This window comes from Anopheles bellator, chromosome 2 (assembly GCF_943735745.2).
Source record: "Anopheles bellator chromosome 2, idAnoBellAS_SP24_06.2, whole genome shotgun sequence".
Taxonomy (NCBI): Eukaryota; Metazoa; Arthropoda; class Insecta; order Diptera; family Culicidae; genus Anopheles; species Anopheles bellator.
In genome coordinates this window covers 6,204,287-6,218,456 of record NC_071286.1, presented here as the reverse complement: position 1 = coordinate 6,218,456, position 14,170 = coordinate 6,204,287, and the positions used below count along the sequence as shown (strand labels likewise).

General features: G+C 51.7%; 1 protein-coding gene across 1 annotated transcript; it reads right to left on the bottom strand.

The window, feature by feature from the left end:
• Positions 1 to 1,657: 1,657 nt before the first annotated feature.
• On the bottom strand, positions 1,658 to 13,953 carry LOC131212237 (uncharacterized). The gene is made up of 5 exons (XM_058206024.1): positions 13,719 to 13,953; positions 13,431 to 13,658; positions 13,236 to 13,347; positions 8,831 to 8,970; positions 1,658 to 6,451 (listed from the first exon to the last, which is right to left on the bottom strand). The coding sequence occupies exons 1-5, from the start codon at positions 13,951 to 13,953 to the stop codon at positions 4,023 to 4,025; spliced, it is 3,144 nt and encodes a 1,047-aa protein (XP_058062007.1). The 3' UTR covers positions 1,658 to 4,022.
• Between the last annotated feature and the right edge of the window lie 217 nt (positions 13,954 to 14,170).

Sequence of the window (14,170 nt, the reverse complement as noted above, 5' to 3'; positions counted from 1 at the left end):
TGTGTTGCATCTCATCGTCTCTCGAAATCCCGTAGCCGTAGGTTAGTAGTGATATTGGCATCGCTTCTGCAGGTAGTAGACCGACCAGTCCACTTAGAACGCGTGTTCGATAGAACCGCGCACTCACTTGGCAGTTACAACGCCCCGAAATCTCTCCTTTTTGTCTTGCCGCTTTCGCCGTTTGCTCACAGCACAAATCGCAGCGTGGCGCTGTTCAAGAGAAGCCCAGTTTGCACTTTGAAACAAATCGAAAACGAAGAATCTCCTCTAGATTAGATGCAAACGATTCAACCCAACTGTGGTTCCTTTTAAGCGACATATTTGGAGCAGGGCGATGGCAACGATCGCACGCTTCGGTACACCGTTCGGAGGGCTCGTAAAACATGAGCGAAATGAGTTGACCGATTGAGCGGGAGAGAGTCGAAAATAATTCAGCTGTGATTCCTGAAACGAAAGGAAAGTTAAAATTTAGATAGGTACACTAATTAAGTAGAATATGAAAATTATCAAATATCACCGGCACACGGAACGGCGCACGCACGAAAAAAAAGCAACAACCAAGCTAGTAGCTGTAAGCGAGAAGAACGCCAACCGGAGCGCCGATGTTACTCAGTCTTACAGATTCTAATAGAGAATAGAAAAAAAACAAACGTCCGGCGCGAACCGTGTGTCGATTAGAAGAACTGCACAGCCGTGGCCAGGTCGGCGCGCGGTCGGCATAGTGGCGCTCTGGTCACGTAACCATGTGAAGTCTAGTTACTAGCGGTAGAGGTGTTACGAATTGTTTCAGATATTCTGAGCCCCCGTTAGTCGAATTCCAGTTTAGCGAAAATGGTCACTCAATTTGCTCGCTCGGCAGAGGAAATTAGTTTGTTCGTTTGTTTGTTTAGACCGTTTGGAAACGATTGTCGTCGACCATGGCGATCGAATTGACAGTCGTTCAAGCTCCAAGTAGACGTCACCAAGGCAACCGAAACCGTAGCATACTCTTGAACCCTTTGAAGTTGCGCGGTCCCCCAGGGCCCTGCTCAGAATGAAATGAAGTGATACTCGTTGCCGTAGTCAAAGAAGGCGCGCGTGCGCGCGCATCTCACACTTGGTTACAAACTCTTAGACGCCAAATGCCAGTTTGAGTGAAGGGTGATAAAGTATTGATTAAAGTATTGAAGTCCTCTGCAACGCCGGGTAAGCATTAAAGACAATTGGATGAAGTTTGCATCGAAGTCCAAAGGGAATCGGGGGGAACATTAGAGCAGAAAAGACACGTGTATGGACACGACTGTGTTTTTAGACGTACGTGAGGATTGAGGATAGTTAGATCTGTGTTTCATCGATTCTCTCACCGGAGACATACTTGAAACACACGTTTTCCGTTGTAACATAGTTTGGTACTTAGTTTGCGTTCCTATTACGATTGTTATGGATTGGTTTTTCTCTCCTTCGAGTAGCGATTTGTGATCGGTTCTGGATCTGAAATTGAATAAAAACTGTACCAGTGGCCATCGGCGCGGTGTGTTAGTAACTGCACCGTGATGGTCAACCTTCATCAGCTCTCGTCTACCGTCTGCGCTAGTGATATGTCACACGGTTTCTTTCGAAATCTGGTATACCGTTTGGAGAAAGGCTACTAGAAGATGGCGTTTTTTTTTTTAAAACGTTTATTAGACTTCTTTTACTATTACACATAGATGTTTCTCAATTGGTTTTAAATATCCCGTTCGGTATAGTTCTACACGTTATACACTTCGTTCATCTCTGATGCGGCTGCAAGCCTTTTTATCATTTCGTGGTTTATGCTCTGCAGTTGTGTTGTGCAAGGTTTCATTGTTGTTGTGTGCTCAGTAAAAAGGGGGTATGCTTGGAAAGTGTTTATATCTCCCTCGCTCTCTCGTTTTACGACTCTCTTATATCTATTACCATCCATCCGTAGCTTTGGTTTTGTTTTTCGGGGTCAGGCGCACTCTGTGAATCATTGCTGATAATGTAGGACACAGGTATGGGGCAAAAACGATCAAATCCCTCTCAATGGAGGCGCATGGTGTTTGACCACAGAATGGAAGGAAACGTGTGAAGGAGAAAGGTTGCAAAGGGAAACGATCCTGCGTCCTACCTGCCCCGTGCAGCCCATGTGAATGGACCACCGTTTAGTAAATCGTAGTAAAACATTTATTTAGCATTTATCTATTTTTCCACGAATTAATTTTTCATAGCCTACTTGTAGAGCAGTTTGTTCGCGCCGTGCTTTGCGTTTGCTTTTCTTCGTCTTCTTTGAGTGTCCTAAGCTGCGAGTACGATTCCGTTGCTGCATCAACATTCAGTGCGCTTCTACCCAGAGTTTGTTGCGCGACTGTTTGCCGTAGAAATAAATAGTGTAGAGCAAAACAACCACTTCCCTCGACTGCGCCGAACGTTGGACAAAAAGTACACAAAAGATACTACACATTTCGCCCTTACCTACTGTTTGCAGTGGTCGGTTGCTCTCTCTTTGTTTGTTTCTCCGATTGGACTACACTTATCATTATCAACTACATCGTGTTTCACCATCGTCTCTCCGTCGGTAAGCGGCTTGGTTGGTAACTAGTTACAAAACAATAAGACAGATTGTGTCACGGTACGGTGTGGTAAATATATATTTCTTTGCACACCTTCTCTCTCTCTCTCTTTCTTCATTCACAGACACAGCCCCACTGGCGCGCTCGCACCCACCCAAAATGCCTACAGGACGTTTGTCCGGCCAGTGGCGTAGTGCGAAAACCAAGGAAGGAGCAGTGCAACGGGGAATGGCCGCAACAGAGAAGAAAAACGCGATTAGGGAGAGACCGGGTCAGGGCGTTGGCAAACCCCCCTGTGTTGCTAAAACATTCGTTCCCCGTTCATTGGTTTCGTTTCGTGTTCTCTTTCTACAACAGCAAGGCACGTATGAATTTATCAAACAGTGGTACGATCGGTGTGTGAATCAGCCTAAGATAGTGTGATAGTGTGAGTTATACATATCTGTCCGCTTCATTGGCTTCCTGTTCGGTTTCAAATATGTGTTTTGTTTGCGTTAGGCTACGTTAGCGGCAACCGCTCTCTGTCCGGCAGCATCACATCCCAAGTTATCGCAAGACCGCAAGCCAGGAGCAGAGTTTTGGCTACACTCAACTAGAAAGGGATCACCGTTCATCCGGTAACCGTGCTGCTCGTCTGGTTCTGCTGATCAATGCACACCAATTTCAGATCCATTCGGGAGTGTGATAACAAAGCATGAAAATAGACACTACATTCGTGGAGCTACTCTTGATCACGCCATCGCTGCCGGACTTCCACACTTCATTTTGGCTTCGTTCGAATCACAATTCGCTACATCCTGTCTCTCCCGGTAGGTACCCGGTTGCTTCTCCTGTTGATTGAGCAACACGGAGCACAATGCAGACCCATACACTAAAACACGTATTGTACATCCAGACGCACATCTAATAGGGGAACGGACGGTCACATCTAAGAGAGAACGGAAAGGCTCCCGAGGGTCTCTTCAAGGATCACGATTCGCATCTAATCTTCAAACTCTCTCTCTCTCTTTCTCTCTCTCTCTCTCTCCGTTGGTGGAACTCATCACATCGTAGCACCGAGTGCGCACCGTAATCGTCAGGTGGCGATCAGGATCAGGAGTTCGAAGGCGATGCGCCGTGCCGGAAGTGGTGCCATCGAAGCGCGTGCAGTTGAGCAAGGGGTGTGTTTCGGAGCGGTCTTTGATCGGTCGGAACGGCGTTTTGATCGGCATCCTATTGCCCCTCGGGCACCGTGGCAGTCGGTTGGGGCGATCGCACCGAACCACGCTCGTCGGTGATGGTCGCGATCGAGCAGGATCGCGGTGGACCGTCTGGTGCCGCACCGGTTCCGGCAGTGGCGGTGGAGGTAGCCCCTGCCGCCGCCGCCGCCACCGCCGCCGACGACGACGCCGACGACCCGGAGGATGCCGTCGAGGATTGCGTCGTGGAGGACGGCGAGCCCGAGTTGAGCAGATAGATGCTGACCGTATGCTAGCATTTCGGGTGGAACGTGGTGCGGTCCGGCAGCAGGCAGAGGATGCTGAGGGCCATCACCATGTGCCAGATCGAGTGGACGATGTGGTAGTTTTGCTTCGTCTGCAGAAAGGCGAAGCACACCAGGCCGACCATCACGAGGACGCTGCCGACCGGCAGATACAGCGCGAGGTAGCTCCGGGACGGGAAGCAGCGCTTCGTCTTCTTGCACCGGAGGCCCCAGCTGACCGAGATGAGACAGATGCCGGTGAGGGCCGGAGCCAGGAACACCCAGAGCGACTGCTTGTTCAGCTCGGTGCCGAACGCGAGCAGTATGGCGCCGAGCATGTGCAGCAACGACACGAGCTGTGTCCGCACGTTCGCCATCGCGATCAGCGTCACCCAGATGGCGAGCAGGCCACAGTAGAAGTCGCAGAACTGCAGCACCCCTATCTTCACCAGACAGAAGCTGAATTCCTCCTCGCCCGAGTCGCACGCGTGGTAGAACGCGGAGAAGAACATGGCGAAGAAGTAGATGATGGCCTCGCTGTGGAAGCCGCGGCGCACCGCGAAGTAGATGCTCGGCAGGAACAGCAGGTTCGACAGGGTGAGCATGAGCGAGGCGAGCAGGATCGAGGCGCTGGACGGTACCTGCGAGTCTTCGGTGCAGTCCCAGCCGCGGTAGTTGCGCAGGCACAGGCACGTCGAGAAGACGAACCCGCCGGACATGTAATGGTAGCAGCGTCCGAACCGGCCACACCGGCCCGCCACGCACGGGCTCGATGAGATGGTAAAGACCACGCTCGAGTTGCAGGTGCCGTCGGTGGCCCGCCGCTGACCACCGCCCGTTGCGGCTTTCCCGGCCACGCTCTGCTCCGTCGCGTGCTTGTGGTGCAGCTCGAACTTGCGCGTCATCTCCTCGGACTGCGCAGCGCCACCACTGCACTTAGCGTCCATGAGGCACTCCTTGACCTTGAGCGTCTCCGTTTCGTTCAGCGCACCGAGACACCGCTCGTCGGCCACGCATTCCCGGTAGTACTCGAGCCGATCGGCACAGGGACACGGGGCACGCATCTCTCCGAGCGCGGCGCGGTACGTCCGAATGAAGTCCTTCACGCTGTCGATGATCGCCGTCAGGACCGTCGCCCCCGGCTCGTGGCAGAAGAGTCCCAGGGTGACGTACCAGCTACCAGGCTCCGGGAACGGCACGTGCACCAGCCCCGTGTTGGTGTCTGCGTCCGTGTTGTTGATCACGATCGCTGCCGGATAGATGTGTCGCCCGTACGCGCACTTGTCCGGCCACGTCGGTACGCCCGGTTCCTCGAGTCGCAGGCACACGATCACCGTTTGATTGGCCTTGCTGGCTGTCGGACTGGCGGATGTGGTCGGTATCCGGACTTCTTCCCGGCCACGGCCGGTCGTTGTGACCTCGGGTGTCGCTGTAGTACTCGTGGTGGTGGTGGTGGTGGTGGTGCCGGGTGTAGTCGATGTGCTGGTCGCAGCGCTGGTGGCCGTCGGCGCTACCGTCGTAATCGGGAGCTCCGGGATAAACTCCTCCTGGACGTCGACCAACTTCTCCGCCACGACGCTCGCGTGCTCGTTGGTCGTGTCGTGCCGTGCGTCGATCAGGCTCCCCTTCATGTCCTGCCGCATGGCCACGGCAAAACTGAGCGTCCCGCCGATGTCGTATACGTCGTTAACGTCGAACTTCATCAGGGCGGGCGTACCGGCTGTGAGGTTGAGCGTCACCGGCACCGTCCCGTTCACGTCTGGCAGCAGATCGTAGTCGAACATGAAGAACTCCCGGTACGTCTGCCGGAGCACCGGGTAGCGGTCGAAGTTCCGGTTCGGCAGCACTTTCGACAGTCCGTCGCTCCACACCTGGCTGGCGGTTGCGTTGTCCACCGTTGAGGGCCACTCGACGGGCTCCGCAACAGGCGCCACGGTGCCATCGTCCAGCGTGTGGTAGATGAGCTCGATCGTAAACTGGAGCGGCTCATCCGGAGTGTCCTTCGCCGGCGGTGGACTAACCGTCGATTTGACGGCCGTACCATTTGCCGGGGCGCCCTTCTTGGAGCTCTCTACGCGCAAAAAGTCCAGGTCCACGTAATGCCACGCACCGGCGTGAGGGTAGAAGTCGATGCTAACGTCACCGGTCTGGTTCGGGCGGATGATCGCGTTCTGGAGGAAGTCGCGCGCTGTCGGCACGGCGCTGGCCTGTACGAAGAACGTTACGTCGGTGCAGTTGGCGCAGGCATGCGTGATCTGGAGTCGCCACGTCACGATCGCCACCGAGTCCGGGACGAAGAACTTGTACGTGGTCGGTTCGCTCCGGTTGACGGTAGACAGCGAGCCGGGGTGCTGCGAGCCTGTATGCAGGATCTGCGGGGTGCTGCTGACCACGGCCATCTCGGACATTAGTAGCGTTTCGCAGGAAGCCGCCAGCCCTGGATGGAAGAGAGCAACATTCGATTCGAATAGAGTTAGATTGAGTTTACAACTTTTCCTCAGAAATTAAGAAAACGGAAGCCAGGAACCCACGAAAAATGTACGTAGCATTTGTGAGTTCCTTTCCGGTTAATGTGATGCCCGGAGTTGGGTTGAACTCTGAAAAATCACTCGGCGAGAATGGTGATAAAACAATGCCAATCATTGAGTCCGATCATCATGAAATCACTGTTTCGAATACCCAAGAGTTTAAATTGGACTAGAAAGGTCTCTTTAAAACCAAAGCCCTTACATACCCAATCGACATTGGTGATTAAAAATAGCCCGATTTCATTAACCATTTTTTCCTGTGCAAAGAAAGTGGTTCTCTTGGGAAAAATTCCACTCAAAAAAGCCCAGTAAAAATCGCCACTCTCACTCGGATTTGGCTAGTAGAATCGTGGAGCATGAAATTATCTTCTTAAGTTTACATATTTCAAAGCTTGAGTTTTGTGAAAGGTTTGGTGCGTCCTTTTGTGAATAATTTAAAAAAGAAACCTACAGTTTAAATGCTGCTTTAGTGTCCAAAAATTCACGAAATGAATCAAATCGTATGCCAAAACCCCTTGGCCCCCGAGGCCGAGAGACAGAAAGAGAGGGGAAAAACTTCAACTCCCGTCCAAGAGAATTCCTGCAGAATTCCTTATCCGATGGCTACATCTTCGCGCTACAGCAAAACTTTTGCCACTTTCGCGGTGTGGCACCGAGCGTACCGTTCCGGTCTTCCGGTTTCTCGGGACTCAATTTTTGGCCGGTGAGTTCATCCACAAACCGCAAACGCCACAGTGCGAACGCCCGGTGCCACCCGGCGGTTTTCCAAGCACACCCGCCTTCCGCCGGGAATTGTTTCGCCATCTTGTCGCTAGTGGAACGAACTTTTCTACCGTGCTGGCAGGTGAAAAGCAATTTTTAGTTTTGGCCCCGTTTATTCCGAACGCGCGCAAAATTCGCGGAAAGAGAAAAGGCCCGGTCCCTCACGGCACCGGAGAATAGTGTCAAAAGACTTTCCCGGCCCCGGACCCGGGCGTGAAGTTGAGAGTGCTTGGGGGAAACGAAGACAACGATTTCCGGTGAAGGAAGCGAACGAAGACAAAAGGAAAATCGATGCCGAGACACTACGACGGGGTGGCGCACCGTTGTGGATCGGCGAAAAATAATGTTTGAATCGAGTAAACGGCAACCATGGCACGGTTCTGCTACGAAAGGACGCAATGGAAATCCTAATACTAAGTTTAACACAGAACGGTGTCGGCGTTTGTTTTTTATTCTATTGATTCTAGTTTTAATTTGGTTCTACGTTTAATGGGACCACACAGCCGGTCATTAACGAGCGTTTGTTGGGCTGATCGGAAGCAACCGGAGTTTGTTCTCTATATTCATATAACGAACTTCCGAGAAAATGAAATAGTTACAAATGCATGAACCCGATTCTGTCTAAGTGCTTTACAGAGCGATCGTTAATTTATCATTACTTTCAGCATCATCAACATTACTCGTAGGTTGTTTTTGATGTCCAATTAGTTGGATGACCGGTGACCATCCGGTTTGCGAATAGATTGATTACGACTGCACCACGGAGCGCAGAGAAAGTGCTTGGCGCCATTAGGCATGGGACCATTAATGTTTCGCCAAATTTCAACCACCAAAAACCGTCATAAAAAATGTGTGCGATTCTAGCCCACCATCGAGCAAAAACCGTGTCCCGAATCCGTGCGCTGGACGCTGGTCCACGGTTGCCGCTGTATTAGACAGCAATTTGTTAATACGATAGAGAGTCTCGTCCAGCATACATTTGGTGTGTCAATTTTGAAGTCCAGCCCAAAATCGAAATCGGACCGTCGCAGCCATCGTGACCGTGTCCATCGTGGGCATCAGCCCTCTTCGGAACGCCCGGCACCGATCGGACTAATTACAAATAATGACAGTCAATCAAGTGGTCGTTTTTGGGAACGACATTTGAACACCGCCCCCGCTGACCGGTCGTCCTTTTTGCGCCCCTCCGTACCCCTGGAGCGCTGGTGCGCCGTCTGATGTTTAGATGACAATTTTCCGAAACGGGTCTCCATTTTCCTTTTCTGCTTTGGCCGGGCCCCGGCACGCCTCGCTAGCCGGCCCACCGGCCGGGTCGGAATTGGCCAATGTCCGGTCTCTGATTTAATTACACTGCCACCCGGGTAATGAACGATGTGCCATTTTGTTGTGCCCGCTGCCCGTGCCATCGGCGGGCCGGATATGCAAACTGTGTTTGGCTATCATTCGCGTGTCGACCGTTACGTCGGGGCCGACGTTTGACGGCGCCAGTGGCGGGTGGCGCGTTTGTCCTTGCGCGCCGGTCTTACCTTGCTGTTCGATGCGCTCGTTGTTCGGATCGGTCCAGCTGATGAATGCGACAGCGAACCAATTGCCCGGATGTGGCCCTTCGATGCTCAGCCGGCGTGTGCTGCTGTCGGACTTGAACTGTAGGCTGTGTATTTCGAATCTGCGGATGACACGGAGACAAATAGATAAGCTCGAGACTTCTTAGCCATTCATTGGTTCGGTAATATTAAAAGGCCAGATCATAAACCTCTTTTTGTTAATCATGCTGCTTGTTTGTTAGGTTTTCCATAAACTTTATGATAGTAAATTGTGCTTTGAGACAGAGAATTTTGATTGAAAATGACCTTCTCTAAGATCAGTGAAATTGGTACCGTTATAAGGATAATTGACATTAGCCTTATCGAATATTTCAGGTAGTGTTTAATGAACAATTTAATTAGTTTTTAAGCTACTATATTGCTTTCCGCGGTTGTTTAATAGAGTTAAAACTTGGAACCGGCACCTATTTGACCACTTCTTTTAAGTTGAATATTTGGCCATTAGTTATCTATGTATGAACTGAACCAAACGATGCGGAGAAGGTGTCTGGCTTGGAAACAACCTGATTGGTTACGGTCTTATTTAATAATGCAATAATGTCTTCAAAAATTATTTTCTTAAGTCTCAATTTGTCCTTTTTCAACAGTTCTACATGTTTCCATCAGAAATAGTATCTTTGTCCAGCAGCTTCTTTTAAGAGGTTACATGCTTCTGTATTAACTTTTACGAAAACCAGTGCTTTGAATAAGCGTTGCCCCTCGCAAAAGGCTCACCATCACTGTCTTACTTAAAACACCACAAATTACAGTTACATTGGAGTGTGTAACTGGAATTTGGGCCAATCATGGGCCTCAAATACTTCCCGTGGATTAACAAAAATGTAATTGAGAAAATATACGTTCATCTCGGCTTTGGTTTACTGATACCAAAGAAGCTATATTTTGTTTCCACAAAAAGTCTACTTGGAGTTACGGGTGCCAGAATGGTTTAAAATTAGGTCCGCTTCCCGATGCTGCCCGACTTACAGCACCGAGCAAATGGAACAGCTCCGCAAAGCTCTTGTTATTGTTGTGTGCGTTAAAACTAATAGAAACGATTGTACGGTTACCGGGAGGGCCAACGTTTGCTCTCGGTTCTCGGGAGATAATCGAGAATAAATTGGAAATCTTGAAAACAATGCCTTCGCTACGGGCTCCGGGCAGTCAACGCGAGTTATGTATGCTAACGGCGTATTAGCCGTTCATGAATGTTTTTGGATCTTTTCGTTTCGGGGGCCGCCCCTGCACCGGAACCGGAACCAGCGCCGGCGTCCGTGAGGTAATACCGTTTCCGAAGGATGAATAGAAATGAGGATCATTTGATTTAACTCGTTAGAGCTGTTTGCCCGAAATGTAGAGAATGCTACACGCCGTACAGCTCGCCTCTGGACGGCGAAGGCAACCTCTGCTCCTGCTGGGCTCCACTCAAGTTGGACAATTGCTTCCCGCAATGGAAGCAAATCCGACGCTTTTTGGGGGAAGCAGCGGGCAGCGTGGTGAAACGATGAGATATATCCGGGCATTCGGCCATGTATTCCGGAATTCCCGGCGAAAGTGGGACGGCGCAAAAAAGGGACATGTCAGCTCGCCACGTCCCATCGCCATCCATCGCCAGCCGATCCTCCTCGCGTAGGTCCCAGCGCTGAAGGACCCGACCATGGGAGCGTGTGCGGCGTTTGGGGCTGTAAATCAAATTTCAACGCCATTCGTCTTTCTTGAACGCTGATATTCGCCCGTCCGGCGCTGGCCACCGTGTGCGGCTATGCAAATATGCTCCATTTCCATATCATCGTCGTACCTGCGAAAGCTACTTTGGCCCCTTCCCGAGGCCGGGCCACGTGACGGTGCTGGTCACACAAAGTACGAAAACATTTGGCGTGGAGTGAAGTGGCGAAGAAAATATAATAAACTAACACAGAATGACATTAGCCAGCTCCGTGCGGTGCCAGGACCGGGCGGGCGACGGCGGTGCGCGCCGTTTTTGGCCACCCATTCTAGCGGAGCGGAAATTTTTCCCTCGGTGCACGGCGATGAGTTTGGGCCCACACTCTCCCTTACACCGACACCAAAGATTCCGCAATCCGCTCGAGCGGGCCAGGATAGGCAACCTTTGACGCGATGGACTTTCGGTCCGCCGGGTGGTAGGGTCCCAGGTTCGAAGGGACCGTGCAGGTGCCCGGGGCCGGCGGGTCTGAGGTTATCGAAACACGTTTTTGATATGCATAGGATTTTGTCTTTGGCATCGTAACGTTATCAAAATGCGGTCCCGAGCCGAGTGTCGTGTCTGGTGATTTGATTCGGGAAGCAACCGCTCTCACTTGCCAGGACCTCCGGTGTGAAGGGCTTAGTTTCGATTGGTTTTGAAAAGGTTCGCCGGTGACATCCACCGGGGAGCTAGAATTGGGAATTTGTCATTTTCTTCCTGATACACTTGAGTGCGCCACGGGACACGGTAGGAAGCCCTGCAGGAAAGGAAACGTGTCCGTACGAATTTTCCCGCGTTGAGAGGCATTAAGAATGTGGTTCCCTATTGTGCTCCTGTTGAGTCCTTGCTTTGTTTTAGTTTCGTTTATTTGGCTACCTTAACGAGAGTTGATTTATTTCGATAGGGCTGGAAAGGAATGCGTTGGCTGTGGCTTTGTTTGGTATGTCTTAGGTTAGCCCGAGAAGTCCCGGACTCAAACTAAAGAGCCAAGGATCCACAATGAACTTATTGTGTAGAATCAATTCAACGGTGCGCTCCAATTTTCCGACCTTGAGCTACTTGAGTCAACTGAGCGAATTGGTAATGAAATTTTCAATATCCTGGACTTGACCCTTATTAGTTCTTCTGACCAGATATTTGGATCTATCCATTGACCACATGCCAAAGAGGCAGTTCAAATCTGTGTTAAACTTTAATTATTCTGATTTAAGTTCCCCTTTTTCGATACAAATGGTTGTTGCTGGCAATCGTCCACATTTAATCAACTGATTACTTTAGGCATTCATTCACGTGGGTTGTGGGTATACAACGTGACCGCCCTATACCCAACCATTACGTGTAAACAAACTCTTTCGGTTCTGTTCCGTCTAATGAGCGAAGTGAATTAAAAATACAAATTTTGCCAATTCAATTTCGCTCTCAGATCAAGAGAAAACTAGCGGAGAATTAAATTACGGCGGCTCTAGTTGAGTTCTTTGATGGTGCGAACGGCCGTCCCCTCGCAGCGACCACTCGTTAGCCACTTTCTGGCGAACCGAAAAGGAAATCGCTTTTCTGGCGCTAGTGGCCACTGCTGGCCACCGCCGCCACCCATACCCTCCACCATTCGGAGCTATGACTAACGTTTGGCGAATTCCGCAAGTCTACCTTCAACAGCCAACGGCTACCCGGTCTGGCCGGGACGGGAAGCGATGGCCCCCCACCACTCGTGGGCCGGTGGGAGTTGGGTGGGTGAAATTTTGAAATTCATTAAATAATGGCCGTTCGCGGCAAACGCGGCGTTACAATCGGTGGCGGAGGTACGTGTCCGTGGCACGTGGCACTTTCTCTTTCGCCATCGTCCAGGGCAGCTGCCCTGACTTTCTGGGCCGGTGTGCCGGGAAATTTCATTCCAGGAAGTCGCCTGCCTTCGGCCTGGCCCAAGAAAGTTTGTCTGGCTTGGCGTAGAAAGGTAAACAAATTGTTGCGCGCGCGCGCGCGCACCTTCTTCGCCTAATTTGGATCACTCAATTCTACGTAGAAAACGTTACAAAAAGGCACAAGAAGAGGATAGAATTAAAGGTAAAATGAGTGCTGCGGCCATTTTGGGGCCACCGGCATCATTGCCTCCCGGGAGCCGTCTTTTGCCGTGGCCCATTTTAGAAGGCTGCTCGTTTTCTAGTGATGGCCGACGTCAGTTTGACGGACGGGATGTCTCGAGAAACCTCGCGCATTAGCCGATGCCGTTCGGCCCGTAAGAACGGACGAACGAACAGTACTTCCCTGTCCCAGAGACCCTGTGGAGTCTACGTGGGGAGTTCCCGGCAAGGGAACGACACAGTTGACAAGGAAGCGACATTTCCCCGGCTGACACTAGAAGCCCACACCCGGCCCCGGTCTGGTGCTGTTTTGATGGGGACGGCCGCGAGGGAACCTTTCTCCAACTTCGGGCTCGGCCCCAAAAGCCCAACTCGTTTTCCAAGTCGTCCAACTCGTCACCGCCAACGAGCGCCCCCCGAGAAAGACTGAAACGGCGCAGGGACTTGGGTCCAACTTTTGGGTGTGCGAGTGCTGTGTAGGTTGACCACCGGTGGTGCAGGCTGTTGTAACGTTTGTCACGTAATTTTTGGACGACTTTCGACGCCAGATGGCGCAACAACTCACCGTTCATCCGCGTCGAGGAAGTGCTTCGGGAAGGTGATGTTCTCCGGGCTGATGACCGGGTAGCTGCCCGCCTTCAGGTGCAGTGTAATGTCGTTCGGTTTGCAGTTACGCTCTGTTAGCGGGGGGAGATGGAAAAGTTAGGCAGCCTTTTTCCTGACGCGAACCGATTGCCGATGGCCGAAAGCCAATACTTACGAAAGGCACCTTTGGACTCCTCGTACGCCTTAAAGCTAAAGAAGGCCGTCCGGGTGTCGGCCGGAATGCGGAAGTGCAGTATCGAGACGTCCTTGTAGGCGGTGTACTTGAGCAGGGTGTTCGACGGGAGCCGCTCCAACGGTATCTGTCCCGCTTCCGGGGGCGGCCAGCTGTAGCTGCTGCCGGTGCTGCCGCCACCGGCATCCTTCTGCTCCACTGGCGGTGGCGCTGCTGACGTCGCACTTTTCGAACTGTCCACACCATCGACGTCTGCCCGGCCAGCACCACTGCCTGTGGAGCTGAGCGTAGCGTTCTCCACGACCACAGGGAGCTCGTTGGAGACGAGTGAGCTGCTGCTGTTACTATCACTGTTACTGCTGCTGTTGCTGTTGCTGGTACTGTTGGCCGGATAGACTGCACTGCAAAGGCTACGATGATTGGTGGTTAGCGCTAGGAGCACGACTAACGCACCGAGGACGGTGGTAGAAGTAGTGATGACCGGTGCACTACTTGCGGAACACATTTTTGAGACGGCAGCGGCGATTCCAGAGATCCAGTACACGACCCAGTAGCTGAACTCCGCAGTTCCACTTATCCACAGGACGCCGTTCAAAAGTCTCGTCAAAACTCGTCGTAAGGCGCTTGACCTTCAACGTCCAAGGATTTCGGTCGAAGGGCGGCCGTCGTCGTCCTCGTCTCCGTAAAGGGCACTCGGGGGGCTGCTATTTTTCCATCATCGA

Bases quoted from the DNA above. Each gene is read 5' to 3' on its own strand.
- LOC131212237 (XM_058206024.1), bottom strand. From the start codon at position 13,953: ATGTGTTCCGCAAGTAGTGCACCGGTCATCACTACTTCTACCACCGTC. The intron at 8,971-13,235 runs GTGAGTTGTTGC...TGTCATCCGCAG, and splicing joins TTCCTCGACGCGGATGAACG to ATTCGAAATACACAGCCTAC. The intron at 6,452-8,830 runs GTAAGACCGGCG...TCTTCCATCCAG, and splicing joins CGAGCGCATCGAACAGCAAG to GGCTGGCGGCTTCCTGCGAA.